We start from the raw sequence: 20384 nt of genomic DNA on the forward strand, positions 1-20384 counted from the left end.
ACCATCGTCCTCCACTGCTTCCGCTGCAACTCTGCTCTCCTGGTGCCATGAATCCACCTCCCAGGTCCTCTCGTCATTCTGTATAAATATCTATTCTCGTGGCATCCGTCGTCATCCACCGCTTCCGCTGCAACTCTGCTCTCCTGCAGATGCCATACCATGGCAAGCATCGAGTCCACTCAGATCACCGCTGCTGTTGTGAACATTGCAAACACCTCACACATTATCCTGCAGTATGTGCAGAACCTGCAAAAGCAGGCGAAGAGGCGACGACAACACGATCATGATAGTGATGAGGACGTGGACACAGACTTCTCTCAAAGCACCGGCCCTGGCAGTTTGGAGATCATGGTAGTAATGGGGCAGGTTCATGTCGTGGAACACTGATTCTGGGCCCGGGAAACAAGCACAGACTGGTGGGACCGCATAGTGTTGCAGGTCTGGGATGATTCCCAGTGGCTGCGAAACTTTCGCATGCGTAAGGGCACTTTTATGGAACTTTGTGACTTGCTTTCCCCTGCCCTGAAGCTCAAGAATACCAAGATGAGAGCAGCCCTCAGAGTTGAGAAGCGAGTGGCAATTGCCCTCTGGAAGCTTGTAACGCCAGACAGCTACCAGTCAGTCGGGAATCAGTTTGGAGTGGTTAAACCTACTGTGGGGGCTGATGTGATCCAAGTAGCCAACGTAATCACTGAGCTGCTGCTATCAAGTGTAGTGACTCTGGGAAATGTGCAGGTCATAGTGGATGGCTTTGCTGCAATGGGGTTCCCTAACTATGGTGGGGCGATAGACAGAACGCATATCCCTATCTTGGGACCGCACCACCTTGGCAGCCAATACATAAACCGCAAGGTATACTTTTCAATGGTGCTGCAAGCACTGGTGGATCACAAGGGACGTTTCACCGACATCAACGTGGGATGGCCGGGAAAGGTGCATGATGCTCGCATCTTCAGGAACTCTGGTCTGTTTGAACTGCTACAGGAAGGAACTTACTTCCCAGACCAGAAAATTACCACTGGGGATGTTGAAATGCCTATAGTTATCCTTCGGGACCCAGCCTTCCCCTTAATGCCATGGCTCATGAAGCCATACACAGGCACCCTGGACAGTAGTAAGGAGCAGTTCAACTATAGGCTGAGCAACTGCAGAATGGTGGTAGAATGTGCATTTGGATGTTTAAAAGCTCGCTGGTGCAGTTTACTGACTTGGTTAGACCTCAGTGAAACCAATATTCCCATTGTTATTGCTGCTTGCTGTGTGTTCCACAGTATCTTTGGAAGTAAGGGGGAGACGTTTATGGCAGGGTGGGAGGTTGAGGCAAATCGCCTGGCGGCCGATTACACACAGTCACACACCAGGGAGATTTAGAAGAGCACAGCTGGGTGCCCTGCGCATCAGAGAAGCTTTGAAAACCAGTTTCATGACTGGCCAGGTGTGACAGTTCTGTTTTTCTCTTTGATGAAAACCTGCCCTCTTGGTTGATTCTACTTCCTTGTAAGCCAACCGACCTCCCCTTGGATCACCGCTTTCAGAGGCAATAAAGTCATTATTGTTTCAAAATCATGTATTTTTTATTAATTCATCACACAAATAGGGGGAAAACTCGCAAGGTAGCCCGGGAGGGGTGCGTGAGGAGGGAAGCACTGGGTGGGGTGGTGGATGAGGGGAGGAGGGAAGGACAAAGCCACACTACAGTTCAAAACTTATTGAATGCCAGCCTTCTGTTGCTTGGGCAATCCTCTGGGGTGGAGTGGCTGGGTGCCCGTAGCCCTCCCCTCCCACCCCCATGTTCTTGGGCATCTGGGTGAGGAGGATATGGAACTTGGGGAGAAGGGCAGGCGGTTATACAGGGGCTGCAGCGGCGGTCTGTGCTCCTGCTTCCTTTCCTGCAGCTCTACCAGGCACCTGAGCATGTCACTTTGCTTCCCCATTAGCCTCAGCATTGCATCCTGTCTCCTCTCATTGTGCTCCTCCCTCCTCTCATCCTGTTCATTTAATGCTTTCCTGGTCTCTGCCATTGTTTGCCTCCACGTATTCTGCTGAGCTCTTTCAGTGCGGGAGGACTGCATGAGCTCTGAGAACACTTCATCGCGAGTGTGGGTTTTTTCACCTTCTGATCTGCGCTAGCCTCTGGGACAGAGATGATGGGGGAGCGTAGAAACATTTGCAGCTGCGGGAGGAAAAAAAGGGAGAGTAGTATTTAAAAAGATACATTTTAGAGAACGGAAGACTATTTCACACTGAATCAAGCGATTCACATTACGTAGCACATGTCCTTTTGGTACAAGGTCACATTTTGCCTCTTATATTGAGTGCCTGCCAGTTTGGTGTGAGACATCACACATGCTCAGCTGGGCAACAGACTTTGGCTTGCAGGCAGCCATGGTAAGGCAAAGGGTTTCGGCTCCTTTAACCTTCATAACATGTGGGAACGGTTTCAAACAGCAGCACCCTCCTGTCCCATACCAATCAAAGCCTGTTGGGTTGGCCATTTAAAAGGAGGGGCTGTGATTTTAGGGTGAATGTGCAGCACAATACAACACAACCCCCCCCCCCACTCCCCCACCCAGTTCTCTGGGATGATCGCTTCACCCCTGCCCCCCCACCCGCGTGGCTAGTATCAGGGAAGATCCCTGTCAGCCGAATGCGAACAGCTCAGCATGAACGGGCCTCCTGCCACCGCATGTCTAACAGCGGGGATGACTTCTTTTCAGCCAAAGGCAAACAGCCCAGCAGGAACGGGCACCTCTGAATGTCCCCTTAAACAAATATCCCATATTTGAACCAGGTGTCCATGAATGACATCACTCTCCTGAGACCAGCACAAAGAGATAAAGAATGAATGTTGCTTGAATGGCACCAAAGCCCGGGCCCATTCGCTGCAATGCTTTGTTCTGCAATGATTCCAGAGTAATTGCTACTGGCTTGGCATGGTAAAAGTATCCTACCATGGAGGGCGGAATAAGGCTGACCTCCCCAGAAACCTTCTGAAAGGCTTTTAGAGTACCTCCAGGGGAGCTTCATGGAGATGTCGCTGGAGAATTTCCACTCCATCCCCAGACACATTAACAGACTTTTCCAGTAGCTATACTAGCCGTGAATGCATCCCAAGTCTTCACAGCAATTAATCATTAAACACATTTGCTTTTAAACCCTGTATTATATTTACAAAGGTACACTCACCAAAGGTACCTTCTCCGGCTTCATGGTCCGGGAGCCCGCCTTGGCAGGGTTGTTTGCATCCAGGGTGATGAACAGTTTCTGGGTGCCAGGGAGAAGGGATTCTCCGCTTGCCTGCTGTGCGCTGTCCTCAACCACCACCTCCTCCTCCTCATCTTCCTCATCCACACAATCCTCATCCCTGCTGCATGAGACTCCCCCCTTGCAGGTGTCCATGGACAGTGGTGAGGTAGTGGTAGGCGCTCTCCCTAGAATTGCATGCAGCTCCTCATAGAAGCGCATGTATGCGGCTCTGACCCAGAGCGACCGTTTGCATCCTTTGTTTTTTGGTAGGCTTGCCTCAGCTCCTTAACTTTCACGTAACACTGCTGTGTTTCCCTGTTGTAGCCTCTGTCCATCATGCCCTTGGAGATTTTGGCAAATATACTGCATTTCATCTTTTGGAACGGAGTTCTGCCTGCACGGATTCTTCTCCCCATACAGTGATCAGATCCAGTACCTCCCATTCAGTTCATGCTGGAGCTCTTTTGCGATTCTGGGATTCCATGGTCATCTGTGCTGATCAGCTCACCATGCTGGCCAAACAGGAAATGAAATTCAAAAGTTCCCGGGGCTTTTCCTGTCTATCTGGCCAGTGCATCTGAGTTGAGAGCGCTGACCAGAGCGGTCACAATGGAGCACTCTGGAATAGCTCCTGGAGGCCAATACAGTCGAATTGTGTCCACACTACCCCAAATTCGACCCAGCAAGGTTGATTTTAGCGCTACTCCCCTCGCCGGGGAAGAGTACAGAAATCGATTTTAAGAGCCCTTTAAGTCGACAAAACAAGCTTGGTCGTGTGCAGGGTTAAATCGACCGAATACTGCTAAATTCAACCTAAACTCATAGTGTAGACCAAGGCTAAGAACATTAAAGGTTCAGGTTTTGGGGTCAGAGCAGGAAGCCTCATCTCATATCAACTTACTGGAGTTTTGAGCCATTTACAGTGCATGGTGTGTCTTCTGGGATCAGATCAGGGGAGCAGCAGTTCACATACTCATCGACAAACCACTGCAATGTATTATATGAACAAGCAGGTTGGAGTCCATTTCCATCAGATTTGTAAGGGAGCAGTAAAGTTTTGGCACTTTTGCATCAAGGGAAGACATCATAGCCTAGCAGTACGCTTACTGGGCTCCCAAACCAGTTGGCCGTCCATCTCAGCAGGACTTCCGTGGACAGCGACAAGTTGTCTCAAAAAAGCAGCATAATGAGGTCCATTTTCAGGGAATGGAACATCCTGTTGCTCGACCTATTTGCAACAAAGGACAAAGAAGTGCCGTCAGTTTTGTTCCTGAGTGGGACTGAGTCCAAGTTCTCTAACCAATGCTTTCCATCTGAACTGGGGAACATACCTGATGTATGCCTTTCCCTCTTATCTCTCAGGTTATTCTCAAAGTGAAGTTGGACTGTGCCAAACTTATACTTACTGCATCAGCTTGGCCAAAGCAATGTTGATTCTCTGAACTTCTCAGTCTGTCTGTTCAACCTCCCAAATCTCTTCTTTTCCTTTCCAACCTGCTGCCTCAGCACCATGGCCAGATTGTTCATCTGGCACTGAGCAATCTGCACTTCATGGTGTACGTGGCTCGATGAGGAGGAAAGGCACTGCTCAGAAGCAGTTCAGAGGATCCTGCTTAATAATAGAAAACCATCTACTAGGTCTACTTATTTGGCTGAATGGAAGCTTTTTTCAGTTTGATCAATGTCCAACGTGGACATTGGTCTTCAGGACATTGCTGGTCTTCAGGACTACCTGTTACATTGGAAGTCCTTGGATCTGGCTCTTAGCTCATTGAGGGTTTACATGGCGTCAATCTCGGCATTCCATCCTGTGATCCAAGGAAACGTGATTTTCTTAAACTCCATGGTAGTGAGATTTCTGAAAGGTATTGTCCACCTGTGAAGGAAATGGTCCCATTGTGGGACCTTAGTACAGTACGAGCCACCCTCCTGGGTCTTCTGTTTGAGCCAATAGCAACTTGTCCATTGTCTTTTCCTCTCCCAAAAAGACAGCCTTTCTTGTTGCTATAACAAGAAGAGTCCGCAAATTACAAATCTTAAAGGCAGAACCTTCATATACTTAGTTCAAAGACACAATGTCCTTAAGTCAACATCCAGAGTTTTTGTCCAAGGTATTTACTTGTCTATATTCTTTCCTAAGCTGCACTCATATGTAGATGAGGAGCATTTCCATACGTTAGACGTAAGGCAGTGCTTGGTGTTCTGTCTGGAAAGGACTCAACCATTTCATTCATCACCTCGACTTTTTGTCTCCTAATAGAATTTCATGAAAGGTCTGTTGGTTTCCATACAGACAATTTCCAAGTGGGTAACTTCCTGTATTATCACAGTTTATGGAGTAGCTCAAACTATGTCCCCACAAACATTATGGGCTTATTCAACAAGAGCCCAAGCAATGTTGGTCGCATTTCTCAGAGATGTTTTAGTATTGGACATTTGCAGGACTACTACATTGTCTTCTGTACATACTTTTACCAAACATTATGCTATTACTGCAACATCTAGGTCAGGTGCAAGCTTTGGGAGAACAGTTGTGCAGTCACTGTTTATGCAGACTCCGAACTGTAGTACCTATCAGAACTTGCTTGTGAGTTGCCTGAGTGGAAAACACATCTGCAACCACTCAAAGAAGAAAAGACTGTTACCTGTATTGTAACTGTTGCTCTTCGAGATGTCGGTGCAGATGTGTATTCCACGTCCTGCACTCGGTCCCCTCTGCATTGGAATCTCCAGTCTTAGAAGGAGCTGAGAGGGGGTCAGGGTGGCACTACCCTTATGTAGCCACAGGAGGGGCTACAAGGGCCACAGGTTGCAAGTGCCACCGTGACAGGTACTGCTAAGCAAAGTTCTCTGGCTTCAGTGCCCTAGGCACGTGCATACCTGAGAGAAATACGTGTCTGCACCCACATTGTGAAGAATAACAGTTGCAATGCACATAAGTAACCATCTTTTATGGATTCTTCATCACTTAAATCAAAATACGGTATCTTTCTAAAAGATATGCTTTAGTTTCAGTGGAAGTTATTGAGCTTACTACAGGAATTAATGAGTGAAACACTGTAGCCTGTGTTATGCAGGTCAAATTAGATCATCATAGTAGTATCTTCTGGCCTTAAATATCTGTTTATCTCCTGGTTCCAGAAATTAAATCCTGGAGGTTTCTTCTCCCCTTATTGCATCTTTCAAATTCCCAGTTAATTATATGCATTGCCAGGAGAATTACATATTGTATAGTTTAAGAGTAAAGGCTTCTAGTAACACTGTATCTTCCATCTCATAGACTTCCCTGTATGTTATCTCTTAACGTTATTTAAACCATGTTTATTTCCATTATTATCTATTTCTGTAGGTTGTGTTTTCTTCTAATGAAGACTTGGAAGTTGGGGACCAACAAACAAGCCTTATTTCAACAGCAGAAGAAGTAATTCAAGAGGAGGAAGTGGCTGTGGAAGATAACAGCAGTGAACAACAGTTTGGAGTTTTTAAAGATTTTGACTTTTTAGATGTTGAGCTGGAAGATGCAGAGGTGAGACCCTGGACTTTCTTTTTTAGAATTGGAGTTTCTATTTTAGAATGTTTTAAAAGCTGGGTTATGTTGGTACAATATTAAGGATTGGACAGCAGTCCCAAAACTTCACTGATTTTGATTTCCATCAAAACAAAACCTTGACTACAAATTTTGCAATGTCCGATGCAGGTCCCAATTGTTTTTATGAAGGTGGGTTTAACTCCCCACTTATTCTGTAAGAATATGTTTTGTAGCCAGGGAAATAATAATTTTGACAGCATAAGATTTTGTTATTAAGATTGTGAAGCTTTGCCCACTGTGTAAGAATGCTGTCTGGTGCGATGGAATAGCATATTAAGAATGCACGCAATGTTAGGTACTCATGCGTTTCTACATTTCCAGAATTTCAAGTAGTAAGATAGCAATAGTTTATACTGAAATGGAATACTATCTCAATGAATTGTCAGACTATCCCACCTGTGACAAAGCTCTGTCCTTGCCTCTGTGGGTCCCGCGTTTCCTGGCGGATTTCGCTAGCATCAGAGGCTCACTGTGACCCTCCACGTAACCCTTCTTTCTCTAGAGACAAGGGTCACAGTCTACTGAGCCATTTTCATCATAAGCCAGCAAGGGAGGTGAGGAGAAATTATCCTTCCTTGCACAGTCTCTGTTGTCTCCCAGTCTCAGTGATTAATCAGGGGGCAAAGGTGGGGGGGAGAAGCCCACCCTCTACTCCGGGCTCCAGCCCAGGGACCCTAATAGTATCCGCTATGGTAGCTGACCTTTTAGAAACATGACATGTACAATTCTCTGGGCTACTTCCCCCACAGCAGCCCTCATTTCCTCAAGCTCCACTTCACCCTTACTTCAGGGCCTCCTTCCTTGTGCCTGATACGGTGTGTACTACTCAGCCTCTCCAACAGTGCAACTTCCTTCCACAGCTCCTGACATGCACACCCACCTGACTAACTGGGAGGCTTTTAACTAGTTTCAGCCAGCCCCTGATTGGCTTCAGGTGTCCCAATCAACCTAGCATTCTCCCTGCCTTCTGGAAAGTTCTTAATTGGCCCCAGGTGTCTTAATTGACCTGGAGCAGCTTCCATTTCAGTTAACCTGGTACCAGGGATTTGTTTAGCCTGGAGCTAATATATCTATCTCCCACTATTTTCTATAGCCATCTGGCCTTGCCCCGTCACACACCCTATCACACAAGTTTTATATTTATATATATTTATACGTTTATAAAGCTGCCCTTGCCTTTGCCATTCATATTGTATCTGATTTTGTGCATTTGTTTTCTTTTTTCACATTTTTCATTCTGTTAAAGTAATGAAATTAGGTAATAAAAGGTTTAAAAGTTAACAGTAATAATAATAATAATTCATATTTGTTTATTTTTTGTATTGTGGTAGAGCCTCCAGACCCCAACTGTGGATCATGGTCCCTTTGTGTTAGGCATTGTATGCACACAACATAATTTAAAGGTCTTAAACTGACCCCCAAAAGAAGGGAGTGGGAGTGAAAAAAGAAATCTGTACTGTCTGTAATTCACCCTTGTTACATCTGGTTATTATAGTACCTACAAAATATTAAATTAATTAAGAACCTTGGAAGGTTTTTAGATTCAGATGAGTTCAAAAAAGCCTAGATATTCATCTGAACTTTGAGATGCTCTCTCTTTGCATCCCTGGTTTCTCTATCCCTCTTTGCAGGCTCCTGATCTCTTTTTTCCTGATTTCTTCTCCCTTCCCCGGAGGCCTCCAGCGCCTTACATCTCTCCCTTCTGCTGATTCTCATGTCCCCGGGGCAAATTACTTGTCCAGTACACGTATGCCCACACACACCAACCAGGTCTCTGGTATTCTGTGGCCTTCCCTTTTGTCCTATATCTGATCCCCTAAATTAACTGAGAATAAGTGAACAGTTGAGAAGAGGTAGATTCAAAAGCATTAAGACCCAATAGAAAAGTGGCCACAACTGCAGGCCCTACAATTTTAACATCTAAAAAACAGAAGGGTTTGTGGGCCGCATACGTATTGCTTTTCTTGAACTTCAAAATGTGGTTCAATGTCAATTTTAATAGATCAGGCTGAGGTACAGCCAGTTCTTATGCTAGCTCAACCAGTTCACCCAGCCCTATGTCAAATTGTGCACTGCCTGTTACCAGTATATGATATGGAGAGTTAACCAACAAAAACACAACATTTTTAAGTTTAGGACATCACTTTTATATGTGACATAATGGAAATATAGTAATTTATATTAGAATTTATATTAAAATATCCTGCATGCTTTTTTGCTAATACTTAAATGTTAGTAATATTAACAGTCTGAGGGAAAAATAGATTAGTTTAAGGATGTTTTCAGTGCTTTAATCCCTATCTCTTCATTTACGTTTGCATGCAAATACTCTGTCCGCTTCTCTGGAGCAAACAAAATCACTGAGAAAAAGTTGGAAAATATGCATGTTTGCATACTGATAACATTTTGAATCTCCATGAGAGACAACCAGTTGCTGGAGTAACTTTGGAACTGGTATTGTCAAGTTTGAGGAGACTAGACCTGTGGGCTGGTTGAGAGAACCATTCTTAAGGAATCTTATTGGCTATATCATTGAAGGATTGATAAAGGCCCCAGAAGAAGCCAAAGATCTTACCTGTCCACTTAGAATGGAAAAATGGTGACTAAAATATAGATTTCGCTCAAAACCACACACCATCCTTCATATCTCAATTGGAAAATGAGAAAAGGGAGGATCCATACGTTGGTGTTTAGGGTCCTCTTCATAAATATTGATGTTGAAAAGTACTTAATATCTTTCAGAATGTCTGGTTAAAAATATGTCAAAGTTTTCCTCCAATATGAGTATAATTATGACTTCATATGTTTTGTCAACTGAATGTGGACAGTTAAAGTCAATTTAAGATTTCATCTGTGTTGAAGTTCAAGGATTTCATTCACTGCTTGTTTAAACAGTTGTTTTATATGTTACACCAAGGAAAATGTACCATGACATGTTGTTTTAAGTGTTTTGTCTCATAACCAATTTTACATGAAAAGAGAAGTTAAAATTTTTTTAGCTTTTTTGACTAAAGCTTTTTCCAGAGCTTGAATCAGTCTTCTACAGTTGGCAAATCATACATAATAGAACCTTTTCCCCTGGTTATAGTGTATCTTAAGTGTTTGTCCTCGTTCTTTCTAATTATGTGTGTTTTCCTTTTTGCTAACCAGGAGCTGCAGGTAAGTTGCAGCCTGGTGCAGTGGCTTGTTTAATCTGTTGTTGTCTGTGGTGTGTTAGTCTGTGCTTTGTAGTCAGATACATGTAATATTGGTACAGATATGATTGTAGACAACATATTTAGTGAGATCCCAATACAAGATATCCGAGAGAAATTTGAGAATCATACTTCATTTTATGCGAATTGCAGATCATTTGCCATATATCTTAATCTTTTAAAGTAAAAAATCACTTAATATATTTAAAATTACAATAAAATTGAAGGGCTGATTGAAACTCTGTTCACAGTGCATTCAGTATTCCTGTGTCTTCTGTGTTGTCTTGGTGTGATCATTTCATTATTATATATTTGAGATATTTAGCATAAACTTCCTTTTGATTTTATTTTTTTTACAGGGTGAAAGTATGGACAACTTCAACTGGGGAGTCCGTAGGCGTTCACTCGACAGTATTGACAAGGGAGACACACCATCCCTTCAAGAATGTCAGTATTCTGGTAGCACACCCAGCTTGAATTTGACCAATCAGGAGGATACTGATGAGTCCTCAGAAGAGGAAGCAGCACTGACTGCAAGTCAGATATTATCCCGATCACAGATGGTAAGTCATTCTTCTGTGAAAAGAATCAGTTTATAACCCAAGTTTATTTAAGCTTTAGTTAAATGAGTCTATCAACGAGAACATTTTTCATGCCATTGTTATAAAAACTGACAGCTGCAAACTTAAATCTTCACCTGCATCTTTTAGAGGCAAATACTGCTCAGACCTTCCACCCATAGTCGCAGAAAGCCTTGGATGCAGCTGCACTAGTGCAGTTCAGCTTTTGGGGAGGCATTTCTGAAGCCTGTGAAGTGAGTTCACAGTCTCAACTCAGCAAAAGAGCTCTTCTATCAGCAGTAGATACATTACTGTTGAGGTTCCAGTGCAGTGTTCTTTCTTCCGTCAATGCTCATTAAATATGTAGTACAATTTTTAAAAAACATTATAAAGATTATTCTTGTTTAAATACAAGATCTATGTTTTTGTAGTTTTTGACAAAAGAAAGCTTGGATTCCTCATTTGCAAGCTGAAATAATTGAAGTGCAAAAATAAATAACAGCCACAGGTCTTATGGGACTTCTATTAGTGTTCCACCTTTAAAATTGCTAATCTGTTCCATTCTCATTCATTATGTACTATATAAAATAGACTAATGCAATACTACTTCCTATTTATGTCTCATTTGTATAAATTATCACAGGATTAAATTAAATTTTCTCCAGTGCAGCTATTTGCAGGTCTAAATATTCATACTAGAGAAATCTGTGATGATATTCTAGATGATTTTGTAATGTGAAAACAAATATTGGTTGTCAGTAGTAGTTTTTCTTGTAGGAAAAGAATGATCTTCCTGTTATGGTCTTCTTCCCTTGCAGTTAGGTGTTGATATACCACCTAAGATCATCTTTCATTTTTAAATTTTGAAAATAGGTTAAGACATAAACTATACCTTTGGAGATAGGATAACTTAGGGACTTTGTAATGGGATATAAAGCCTTTTCCCTCTTGTTCGGTAGTGCAAATTCCAAGGTCTTGGTACAGTTTTGGGAACAGGTATCCACATCACAAAAACCACAATCATAATTGGCACTAAATTTTCATCCTTAGCAGAGAAACAAAGGATTGAGTGGGTGTGGAATCAAAACAACTTTTTATTTTTATTTATTCTTTTAATAAAATTACAATAATTTTAATCCAAGTAAACATTTAAGTATTACAAGATTTCTCATTATTACAAAAAATTGTCTACCCTACCCCATCCCAAATTAAAAAAAAACCCACTAAATTGATCATGTATACATAAAATGATAGCACAGAAATAATCACTTTACCATCAACTATGTTTTTTTAAAAAAAAAGCTGTAAAAAGAGCCAGAAATCAAACATAGCTATTCATAGGTAGCAAAGAACTATCTAAATTATCCTGATTAGTGCCCCATTTAAATTAGCTTTTTTTGGCGTCATTATGTCAATAGGAAGACTCTATCATCACTGTAGCTGAGGTACAAGAAAAATTTTTGGTTTTTTTGATCTTCAGAAAATTTCTATTTCACAAGAAACAACATAAAAGCTTAGATAATTAAGAGAATTTAGGAGATAATGTCAATATTTTTCTAATATGATTATGGGTTCTGCAGATACCAGGAAAAATTAAAACTTTTATTTTAAAACAGTATATTACCCTATATTCTTCATATAGAGTATGTCTACACTGCACTTAAACACCTGCAGCTGGCTTGTGTCAGCTGGCTCGTGTCAGATGGTTCAGGCTGCAGGGCTATAAAATTGTGGTGTAGACATTCAGGCATGCGCTGGAGCGTGAGATCTGGGACCTGACTGGGACCTGGGACCTAGCGCCGCGGCGCCAGCCTGAGCCCAAATGTCTACACCACAATTTTACAGCCTCACAACCTGAGCCACACAACCCAAGTCAGCTGACCCAGTCCAGCCATGGGTGTTTAATTGTAGGCATAAAATTCTACCAAAAATGACCTTTAAACTCCCTTTGAAGGAAAGTTGAATGTTGGAGACATGCACATAATGGTTTGAGTGGCGATGTAGAGTACTTTATTAATATATGGGGTTTTTTTGGTGATGTGCAGATAAACAATAATACTTATTTGTTTGAAGCAAACTATTTTCAAACAGACTTCAGTTAATTTCTTGTTGTCTTTAGCTTATATGGATCCAGTCAACCACTGAAATATTTCACATTTGTTTTTTTTCTCTCTTAGTTAAACAGTGATTCTGCCATAGATGAAACAATATCAGATCGTGCAAGTTCATTATTGCAATCTCAAGACTCCACTAGCAGTATGGGAACAGAAGAGGTGCTTCAAATAAGAGCTGAGACCCCAAGTTTGGAGGCTTCGCCTCTAGATAACTCTAGCAACCAGCTGCCTGAGGTGGGGAGAAATGTGGGCTGGTGCATGACTGATTTGGGCTCTTTCTAGCACTGCATAGCAGCTTTTGCTTTCTTTTCAACAGAATTTTCATCTGTTAAACTGATTATTTGATTTATCTTCAATATTTTTAACCTGTTGGCCTTTCTTATTGAATATAAAATTTCTCCTGGGAATGAAAATCTCTTATGATGGACTCAGGAAATTTACCACAGGTTAAAAATATTCTTGACGTACTATTAATGAGCATTTTGTGGTGAAGAATAACAATAGGCTTGTGTGAGAGATGCTTTTCCTGGGTATGGTGAAAATCTTTCTGTAGCAATATTTTCTTTTAAAAACGTTTTGCTTTTTTGCTTTCTTTGGGTTTATGTGATTTGGTGCTATGGATTGGGATTAAAACCTCAGGTCAGCTGTGTTAGTAGTTGATTCAATCAAATAAGCCTTTAAAAAGGATCTCAGAATTCTAGTGGTATATTTTTTTGGAAAGGCCTGTGTGGAGTAAGCCAGATTCCAGCTAATAGCCGCCCAGAAATCTGTGAGTATTTTAGTTTCTTGGTTGATTTAAGATAACAAAATTAATTTTAAAACAAAACTAGTTCACTTGCTACTGTTTCTACAGTAGCTAATATCTTTAGATGAAAACTTCATTTATGGAGGTTTTATTTGACTGGAAAGTGAACTTGACTTGTTTTAGGCTGCCTTTTGTAATTTCTAGGTCTAGTAAAGATTACCAGGGTCATTTTCAATTCCATTATAATTGGAAAAGCACTGGATTATTTATTGCTTGTCTAAAAAACAAAAACAAATTCTGTCAGCTCTTATGGAAAAGTAAACTCTCCCAATATAGTATTTGGTTAACGGGGAGTGAGGGGACTATATATTCTTGGAGCAGTACTAATCTCTCCACCATACCAAGCTAGATGTGGGAAAGAGGGGCACTATAGTGAAGGAAAGTAAATCCTGGCTCAGTGGATCTGCGTCTTCGTGGAACAAGATTCACCAGAGCAGGGACCTCTGCTTCCTTGCTCTCTATTTCTGGTCCAGTCTCAGCTGCAGCTTATTTTTCTTTTTCTTACTTCTTTCTTTAGCCCTTCCTATCCCCCTTACTTTTGTTTACTGTGTTCTTCTCACCACCCCCAACACTTGGTTAAAAGACATATATTGTAATCATTTGAAAACCCCTACCAAAAGAAATATCCTTTTATTCAAGTCTAAAACTATTTCTTATTAAAACCCTGAATGGATACACGGAGTGTAAACTGAGTTGTAAGACAACTTCAGCAATCTTGCACTGCCCAGAGGAAAGCGTGACATCACAGCTGCTTGGCTGGATGAGCTTTCCCTTCATTGGTGGAGAGATCAGTTAGGTGAACAGCTTATATTGCTGTTATAGCTGAAGGTGTATGACTAATTCCCCATCCAGCATATTAATGCCCCTGTTTTTCAAGTGGATCCAGGCAGGTAGATGCTTACCCACATGAGCCCCATTGAGGCCAGCGGGGCTCCTTGGGAGTACAAAGGTCCACCCATGATGAGCCAGTTGTAGGTCTGGAGCCTAAAACTTTGTCACAACTTGTTTAATTTATATCATTTGTGCTAGTCCTGATAGAAAATAAAATGGAAACACTGGAATTTATATGTAAGGGCCCCTCTCAGCAGCCAGTGATTTGATACTAGTAAGACACAACTTAAAATGCTACATTTGTGTTTCAAAGTCATACAGATTCATCTAAAGGAAACCTGTCAACTGCTCCATTGTTTGCATTACCCTGTAAGAAAACTTGAAATTCTTCTTTGAATGCTGGTTCATACCTGTATTCCACTGGGGGCATGCATGCACGCTATGCTTCTGAGACAGGAAGATTTTTGCTAGCAGTGTCTGTTGGTCCGTGCCTGTGCCCTTCCTCTCCTCATGCTTCAAACTGAGGGCATAAGGTGTGGTGCAGACTAACCACCCCTGTAGTTCCTTTCTACCACTGTGTAGTCTGAGATGGAACTTCCTCAGTGTTCATGGAGTGTCTCTCTTCCACTCTTTCTGTAAATATTTTAAATATATTGTTAGTTTTAAATACCAAGCTAGTTCGTAGTTCTGATAATTTAAAGTAGTTAGTACTCTCTTTCCTTTGAGACATTCCAGATACTGGTCTGTGAGAATAACTCCCTACCTGTTATGGTAAAACAATGATCTGTACTAATCCTGACAGTTTCCCTGTTTACTTAACTCTTTGCATTTGCTGAAGTAAATTTTGGTTTATTGGATACTTAGCATAAGAGAACAGGATTATAGAAAAGGAACAGGCCAATTTAGGATATATAATTGCTATAATATTTATACTTAATACATACTAAGTATTATAGCAGTTATATAGCCTAAATATATAAACATATGATGCAAATAATACATATTATTAACTATAAATATATATACACAAACAACAGTATACATTAGTCAACAGATTGGTCCATGAGGCCCCAATCTGAGCCAGGCTGGGCAGAGCCACCTGTACAGTGGTCAGAGGTGCCAAGAAGAATGGTTCCTAGCACAGGGACCTTGGACTCATGGACTGAAAAGAACAGAGACCAGTACTCCTCTTCCTTGCATGGACAAGAGAGTGAAAAGCACACTCTTCAAAGGAAAGAGAGCCCCTTGCGGATCCTCTTCTAAGAGGAAAACTTCTTGCCCTGCACTATGCAAGTTGAGTGATCCCCATTACAGGAAGTTCAGGTGCTCAAAAGGGACATGGTATTGACCCCTGAGTTCCAAAGAATAAAAGTGCCTCCAGATCAGCACCTGCCACAGCAGCAGTGGGGCCATCCTCGGAAAAACACTGTTGATGGATAAACACAAAGCACCCCCTTCACTGACGGTTAAACTTCTCACCAGACTGGCTCCACTGGTCCAGGCAGACATGACATCTCCTCAGTCAGCAGATAAATATACAGCCTGTGAGGACATTGTTGCCCACCCAGATCCGGAGACCGCCCCCCCATCTTGTTGTACGCAGTCCTTTCAAGAGAGATCTTGACACCATTGGTCCAGGATTGGCATGAGAGAGAAATCCACTCTTTCATGCCTTCTACCAGCAGGCGGATCCCAAGATCCATGGTACCGTCTGCACTGGAACTTACTTTCGCCTCCTCTGGCAAATCAGATGACAATGTGAGGGAGTCCATCCCCCCCCCAAAAGGCAGGAGGTTAGCCCAGATAGAGGATCCAGACTCTTGCTCTCCTGCTCTCATAAATCAGGGTCCCCAACTCAGAACTGGTGGTACCCTATGCTATCCCAACAAACATTCGACTCATCTCACTGGCCCTACTGGGGACAATGGGATCTATATGTGCATTACCCAGTATCTGTATGTTCCCATCAGGAATCACGCCATCCCTCCCCTCACAGAGAGGAATCTGAACTTCCTCAGAAACTGATAGAAGAGGGAAGAGCAACTGGAACCGATGGAACCACTGGCTCCAACAAGAATGCCATCATCTTCCCCAGATGAGGCAATTGTGCTGGCCTCATCTTCTCCATCTGGAGATCACAGGCAATTTTAGAATCTATTAAGGAGGGTTGCAGAGACACTCCAAATCTCAGTAGAGAGACAGTATAGAAGACTTCACAAACTTTTAGACATCTTACAGAGCTATGGGGCCTAGCCTGGAGCCTGCTACTGTTGTCTGGAATAAACCAGCAATGTGTGTTCCCACTCTAAAGAGGACAGAGAAGAAATACTATGTAACATCCAAGGGAGCAGAATATTTATTTACACACCCTTTCCCAAACTCATCAGTCATCCAGGCTGCCTTGGAGAAGAGCAAACAACATCAAACCCAATCCACTCCATCTGACAAGGGATGCTAAACGTTTACACTTACTGGACAGGAATGTCTTCATTTCAACCAGCCTGCAATTCCATATAGCCAACTGCCATGCATTGATCTCCAAATACAACTTCATTAACTGTTCCATGATTGCAGAATTTACAAACTTCCACAGGAAGATAGGACTCAGTTTCAAGTTTTCATTGAGGAAGGAAAATTGATCACCAGGTCATCCCTCCAAGCTGCATTCAATGCATCAGACATGGCCTCGCTGTCTATGGCGACAGCTGTTGTCATGCATCGAGCGTGGTGGCTTTGCTCCTCTGAATTCCCCAAAGAAATCCAGTCTACAGTGGAAGATTTGCCTTTTGAAAGGAACAACCTGTTTAGTGAGAAAACAGGTAATTTGTTAACAGATCTGTTGGCAGATAACAGACAGATGGGTGCTTAATATCATCCATGCAAGCTATATTATAGAATTTCTCCCCCTATCTGCTCCAAGAGCTGCTTATCCATCTCTCTTCAGGGACCACTGTCATTAGAGGATACTCATTCAAGAGGTGGGCACTCTCCTTTTGACAGGGGGCTATGGAATGCATACCTACCCCACATCTATGGAAAGGGTTTTACTCCAAAGTATTTCCTCATCCCCAAGAAAAAGGAAGGATTGAGACCCATCTTGGAACCCTCAAAACTAAATGTCTTCATCCACAAATCAAATTTAAAGATGGTCAACCTGTCCCCAGTGAAATAAAGGCTGCTGGTTTGCAGCTCTCAATATGCCTACTTCCATATAGACATCCACCCCACACATAAGGTTTCTAAGGTTTGCGGTGGGCCTGAATCATTATCAATATAAGGTGCTCCCATTTGGCCTTGCTACAGCACAAGGGTATTCACAAAAATATACCCTGTAGTGGCCGCCTACTTCAGATATCAGTTTTTCCCTACCTCGACATCTCACTACTTATGTGGGAAATCTCAGCAGGAGGTATTGGCAGCAACCACTTTCCTGCTCAGTCTTCTATCACTGAGACTCTGCGTAAACATAGAAAAGTCTCTATTTTAGTTCCAGCACAAACTATAGAATTTATCAGAGTGACTCTGGACTCTGTCAGGACCAAAGTGTACCTGCCAAAGGACAGATTCCAGTCCATAGAGGAACTTGTCAGTCAGCTCTGGCTGACCCCGCAGACATCAGTTCATTCATGTCTCATCCTTCTAGATCACATGGTGTCCTGTACATATGTGATCCCCTTCATGAGACTTGTCTCCATTGCCTGACAGGCTTGGATTCGATTAGTATACGTAGCAGGCAGACAAACAAGTTATGGGTAAGCTTGTCCCACTCCCACACAGAGTGCGGTCTTCTCTAGCTTGGTGGGAGGATAGGGATGAAATGTGGGGGGGGAGTCCCCTTTACTCCTCCACCAATTATCACAGATGCCTCCTTGTTAAGATGGGGTGCCTGCCTGGATGAACATACAGTGCAAGACTCGTGGACTCCCCAGGAGTCCAGGATGCACAAAGACTCATAGACTTTAAGGCCAGAAGGGACCATCATCATCATTTAATCTGATCTCCTGCACATTGCAGGCCACAGAACATCACCCACCCACTCCTGTAATAGGCCCATAACCTCTGCCTCAAATCTTGATTTAAAGACTTCAAATTACAGAGAATCCACCATTTACTGTAGTTCAAACCAGCAAGTGACCTGTGCCCTGTGGTGCAGGGGAAGGCCAAAAAAACCCCAGGAAGATTCCTTCCCAACCCCAAATATGGCAGTCCTTAGACCCTGAGCATGTGGGCTCAGTCCAACAGCTTAGACACCTGGGAAAAAATTCTTGGTAATAACTCAGAGCCCTCTCCATCTAGTTTCCCATCTCCAGCCCTTAGAAATATTTGTTTCTAGTAGTGGATGGACCATGGGCCATTGTGACAATGTCAGCATACCATCCCCTCCATAAACTTATCAAACTCAGTCTTGAAACAAATTACCATATATAGTCATTCATTACCCTCATAGAATCATAAAATAACAGAGTTGGAAGGGACCTCTGGAGGCCATCTAGTCCAACCCCCTGCCCAGAGCAGGACCAATCCCAACTGAATCATCCCAGCCAGGGCTTTGTCAAGTCTGACCTTAAAAACTTCTAAGGAAGGGGATTCCACCACCTCCCTAGGTAACGCATTCCAGTGTTTCACCACCCTCCTAGTGAAAAAGTTTTTCCTAATATCCAACCTAAACCTCTCCCACTGCAACTTGAGACCATTACTCCTTGTCCTGTCATCTGCTGTCACTGAGAATAGTCTAGATCCATCCTCTTTGGATCCACCTTTCAGGTAGTTAAAAGCAGCTATCAAATCCCCCCTCATTCTTCTTTTCCGTAGACTAAACAATCCCAGTTCCCTCAGCCTCTCCTCATAACTCATGTGTTCCAGTCCCCTAATCATTTTTGTTGCCCTTCGCTGGACTCTCTCCAATTTCTCCACATCCTTCTTGTAGTGTGGGGCCCAAAACTGGACACAGTACTCCAGATGAGGCCTCACCAATGTCGAATAGAGGGGAACGATCACGTCCCTCGATCTGCTCGCTATGCCCCTACTTATACATCCCAAAATGCCATTGGCCTTCTTGGCAACAAGGGCACACTGTTGACTCATATCCAGCTTCTCGTTCACTGTCACCCCTAGGTCCTTCTCTGCAGAACTGCTGCCTAGCCATTCAGTCCCTAGTCTGTAGCGGTGCATTGGATTCTTCCGTCCTAAGTGCAGGACTCTGCACTTGTCCTTGTTGAAGGCTCATCAGATTTCTTTTGGCCCAATCCTCCAATTTGTCTAGGTCCCTCTGTATCCTATCCCTACCCTCCAGCGTATCTACCACTCCTCCCAGTTTAGTGTCATCCGCAAACTTGCTGAGGGTGCAATCCACACCATCCTCCAGATCATTAATGAAGATATTGAACAAAACCGGCCCCAGGACTGACCCTTGGGGCACTCCGCTAGATACCAGCTGCCAACTAGACATGGAGCCATTGATCACTACCCGTTGAGCCCGACAATCTAGCCAACTTTCTACCCACCTTGTAGTGCATCCATCCAGCCCATACTACTTTAACTTGCTGACAAGAATACTGTAGGAGACCGTGTCAAAAGCTTTGCTAAAGTCGAGGAATAACACGTCCACTGCTTTCCCTTCATCCACAGAACCAGTTACCTCATCATAGAAGGCAATTAGATTAGTCAGGCATGACTTTTCCTTGGTGAATCCATGCTGACTGTTCCTGATCACTTTCCTCTCCTCTAAGTGCTTCAGAATTGATTCCTTGAGGACATGCTCCATGATTTTTCCGGGGACTGCAGTGAGGCTGACCGGCCTGTAGTTCCCAGGATCCTCCTCCTTCCCTTTTTTAAAGATGGGCACTACATTAGCCTTTTTCCAATCTTCCGGGACTTCCCCCAATCGCCATGAGTTTTCAAAGATAATGGCCAATGGCTCTGCAATCACATCCGCCAATTACTTTAGCACTCTCGGATGCAACGCATCCAGCCCCATGGACTTGAAAAACGTCCAGTTTTTCTAAATAGTCCCGAACCACTTTTTCCTTCACAGAGGGCTGGCCA

General features: G+C 43.0%; 1 protein-coding gene across 16 annotated transcripts in view; it reads left to right on the forward strand.

Annotated features, from left to right (window-relative positions):
* FRYL (FRY like transcription coactivator) overlaps positions 1 to 20384 on the forward strand; it is a 387869-nt gene that overhangs the window by 317392 nt on the left and 50093 nt on the right. For all 16 annotated transcript variants that reach the window (XM_037897819.2, XM_037897820.2, XM_037897812.2 and 13 more), the window contains 3 exons: positions 6596 to 6772; positions 10389 to 10592; positions 12767 to 12937. In XM_037897819.2, coding sequence (XP_037753747.1) covers positions 6596 to 6772; positions 10389 to 10592; positions 12767 to 12937 — 552 coding nt within the window. The remainder of the gene's footprint in view (positions 1 to 6595; positions 6773 to 10388; positions 10593 to 12766; positions 12938 to 20384) is intronic.

Source organism: Chelonia mydas, chromosome 4 (genome assembly GCF_015237465.2).
Source record: "Chelonia mydas isolate rCheMyd1 chromosome 4, rCheMyd1.pri.v2, whole genome shotgun sequence".
Classification (NCBI taxonomy): domain Eukaryota; kingdom Metazoa; phylum Chordata; order Testudines; family Cheloniidae; genus Chelonia; species Chelonia mydas.